General features: G+C 36.0%; 1 protein-coding gene across 1 annotated transcript; it reads left to right on the forward strand.

Moving 5' to 3' along the window:
• The first annotated feature begins 854 nt into the window (after nucleotides 1-854).
• cav4b (caveolin 4b) lies at nucleotides 855-3,071 on the forward strand. The gene is made up of 4 exons (XM_016247090.1): nucleotides 855-1,092; nucleotides 2,285-2,472; nucleotides 2,595-2,782; nucleotides 2,862-3,071. The coding sequence occupies exons 2-4, from the start codon at nucleotides 2,290-2,292 to the stop codon at nucleotides 3,010-3,012; spliced, it is 522 nt and encodes a 173-aa protein (XP_016102576.1). The 5' UTR covers nucleotides 855-1,092; nucleotides 2,285-2,289; the 3' UTR covers nucleotides 3,013-3,071.
• Nucleotides 3,072-3,656: the final 585 nt, after the last annotated feature.

The raw sequence follows: 3,656 nt of genomic DNA on the forward strand, positions 1-3,656 counted from the left end.
TACACTTTTTTTTTTACGGTACCAGCTTTTTTTATAGACCCTTGATCTTGGCAAATAGGACAATGCACACAGCCGTATTGCGCCATCAGCCCATTTCGTGTTGTTTCTCCGCCACCACAGAGGATGCATTAAATTGGACATTAGGCCTTGATATCAGAGGTACTACCCTAAGAAAAGCCAAACTTTGAGCAAATATATCTCTATTAATTCATGTGCATCTATGCTCTCATTTTCTTCATATAGTAAGATGGCAGTGACGCACAATGGAAATAGGTAATAGTATATATAAACTAGAAATTGTAATGCGTAAGCACACAAAAAATCCATGCGTATGTCAATAGTTTCTTGAAAGCACAAAAAAAGCTTTTTTTAGGCGCTCTATGTTGTCACTTCGACAAAATCAATAAATAAACCCCTGAGAAAATAAAAATATTTACAGATGACTGTACTATATACCAAATATAAAGCTGAAAATCATGCTTTATGAGCCATTTATGTTAAATATGGTCTGAAAAAGAGGTTTGGAAATTTGAGTCTGAAAAAGTATGGAATTTTGAAATGGAAAATGTGTGGGAACCCTGAATATGAGAAGATACTGTATGTAATAAAACTGGGGTAAGTGATAAACATCCCTGAAAATATACAAATACATTTTTAAGCCCACTGCGTGTTTCATAAAAAGTATAAATTAGTCATTGTTTTAAATATGAGATTATATGTGAGGAAACAGGCTGTGTGTGCCTGTCCAGTAACCTGATCAGTGGTGCCCTCTCCATTCCTCTCCCAAAAATAACTCTACGCTCAGCCTGCTAATTCTTCACTGGGTACAGACACTTCCACACACCAGACTATGGCAAAAAACACAAGGCAGAAAGAGTGAGGTCACATCTCCATACTGTAAGTCCCCTCAATGCCTCCTGCTGCACAGTTATAGTTTGATACAGGCCACATATTCATCTGTTAGATGTGGACGACGAGATTGGAGATTGGCAGTGTCTGGCAGATAGATCAAAATAGTTGCTATTGCTGAAGTTACTTTTTTGACCTGCACCAGGATAACTGTTTATTTTTGGACCAGGACTATTGAATCGGGTAAGTGATAAATATTAATAATTGGTAAATATTTTGCATTCATGGGTATTCCTAAATTGAATAACAAACACTCTTATTAAATATTTGGTAATAATAATAGTCATCATATTTATTTACTATAAAAAAGAAATGCAACGTCTTTCAGTTCTTTCTGTGCATTGTTTTAATTACTAAATATTTTTGTGATTTTTTTATTTTCAAAAATTGAATAAATATCAGATGTTGACATTTACATCCATACAGTACTGATGAGTTCATCTCATCACTTCTCGGTTGTATTACAGTATGGCATATGAGTAAAAATAGTGAGCAAGAGTTGCCAGGGTGTGTCTCATCTGATTCCAGTTGTATTTGTCACATGTTACTTGTAGTTTGTCAACCAGGGGACCAGGACCCACTAGAGGGTCTCAGCACACTTCCAAAGGGGCTTACCAAAAAAGATAGTTCAAAACAATTTAAAATAAGACAAAACAAGGTTAAAAATAAGCAAAAACAGTAAATGTGTGCAGAAATCTTTTTTTATTTATTTAAATTTGCTCCCTTAACAACTGCCATTTTTTATTTAAGAACCAGGTTCTCACAATCTCAGGCGACCTGGACATACTGTTTAAGGGCATTTTAAAACCTGGAAAAGTGGTGAAATTAAAAAAATTCTTAAGCCATTTTAATTTTTTATTATGAAATTATATTAAGCCCTCTCATATCATATATTATTGTATTGCTACAAATTGATATTTGTGAAAAGTAATTAAAAACACACTGTATTTACAAACTAGAAAAGTCATGTAAATTAATAAAAAAGTGTAAACCATGAAGAATACTCAGTTACTGGGAATGTAAGATTGAATTATTTAAATTATTTTATTTCATTTTATTTATATCGCTACTCCAAGTTTCTGTGAATAAAAAGTTTGAAAATGTGCAGCTTTGTCATTATAGCCGAAGTATCAGAAATATCTTGGGGGGCCTTCAAATATCTTCTTTGACAATGGGGGCCTTGCAATCAAAAAGGTTGAGAACCACTGCTGTAATTTGTCTACTGTTAACTAAACCATTTAGACACCCACAGATATGCTAAAAAACGAAACTGTTCATAGAAAAGACTAGGTACTGTGCTGTTTGGTTCTGCACTGATTTGGAGATGTGAATGAGAAATTGCACACAAACACAAACCGTGTGATCTGCTTTGCAGTCAATATGATGTCAGACGAGTATTTGGTGGAGTGTAATATTGATGATGAAGATGAAGATGAAGATGATGATGATGATGATGTGAAGAAGCTCCACCCGTCTCCACCTCCTCCTCCACAGTTCTCCTCCACCCTGTCCCTCACTCAGGTTGAGATCAGGGATCCCTGTGGCATCAACAAACACTTGAAGGTGAGTGCAACGCTCACTTCTTATCCCAAGGATGGATATGTTTGCACATATGGGGGGTTATAAGTGAAATAAACATGACCAGCAATAAAATGGCACTAACTTCCTGTTCACTGTGACACCAGATAGAGTTTAGCGATGTTTTGGCAGAGCCCGTGTCCACACACAGCTACGACCGTGTGTGGGTGTACAGCGGCATCACCTTTGAGTCCATGCGGCTGTGGGGTTACCGCTGCCTGACAGCGCTGTGTGCGGTTCCCCTCTCCTGTCTCTGTGGCTGTCTCTTTGCCCTCCTGGCCTGTTTGCACATCTGGTAAGCTGTTATGGCAGTTATTTATGAAATCTGTTACATAAAGAAAAAAAAAGAGTAACATCACTGTCTCTTGCCATAGGTGTGTGATGCCCTGTATTCAGGTGTTTCATACCTGCCTGCCCTGTGTGAGGTCACTGTGGATGAGTGTGGTTAATATCTTCATCGCTCCATTCTGCACATCTGTGGCTCGCTGTTGCAGTGGCATATATGTGGTGTTCTCCAAAGAGTGAAGAAACACAGGAAGGAATCTGAGGAAGCTCGTCAAACTGCTTTTCTCTCAATTAAAAAAAACCCAAACAAAACAAAACATGAATGCTTGGAATACCTGAATGGATTTTTTGTCATTTGAAGCTATGTTTAAACAACTATGAGACATTCAAAGAAGAGGATTACATGTTATTAAATAGATTTTTTATTTAATAACCTTTTATATTGATTTTTAAACCATCTTAATGTAACAAATTCTGCATAGAATTTCCTTTTCCTTTTTTCATAGAATCTGTTGATATTAGTTTTTCCCCCCCTGGTGTTTGATATAATGAACAACTGTCATGTATGTCTGCTTTGATGCCATGTCATACATGTGTTTGATTAAAGCAACCACTTAGCCTGCATCTTTGTACTCAAGCTGTGAACTCCCTTATTTTATAATCAGTTTGATCTAATTTTTTTATCAATATTTACACTTTTATATTTAATCAGTTATCATTTTTCTAGTATCAAAACTACCAATAAATAGCCCCATTTAGTGGATCTCTAAAGAATATCACCCAGCGCCTTAGACAAGTGTTTGTTTAACAGAAAACAACCGTGTTTATAGGTAAAGTAAACCTAATAATCTCATATAGAGATCCAATAATAATATTTATTAGTA

This window comes from Sinocyclocheilus grahami, unplaced genomic scaffold (genome assembly GCF_001515645.1).
Source record: "Sinocyclocheilus grahami isolate Dianchi unplaced genomic scaffold, SAMN03320097.WGS_v1.1 scaffold824.1, whole genome shotgun sequence".
NCBI lineage: Eukaryota > Metazoa > Chordata > Actinopteri > Cypriniformes > Cyprinidae > Sinocyclocheilus > Sinocyclocheilus grahami.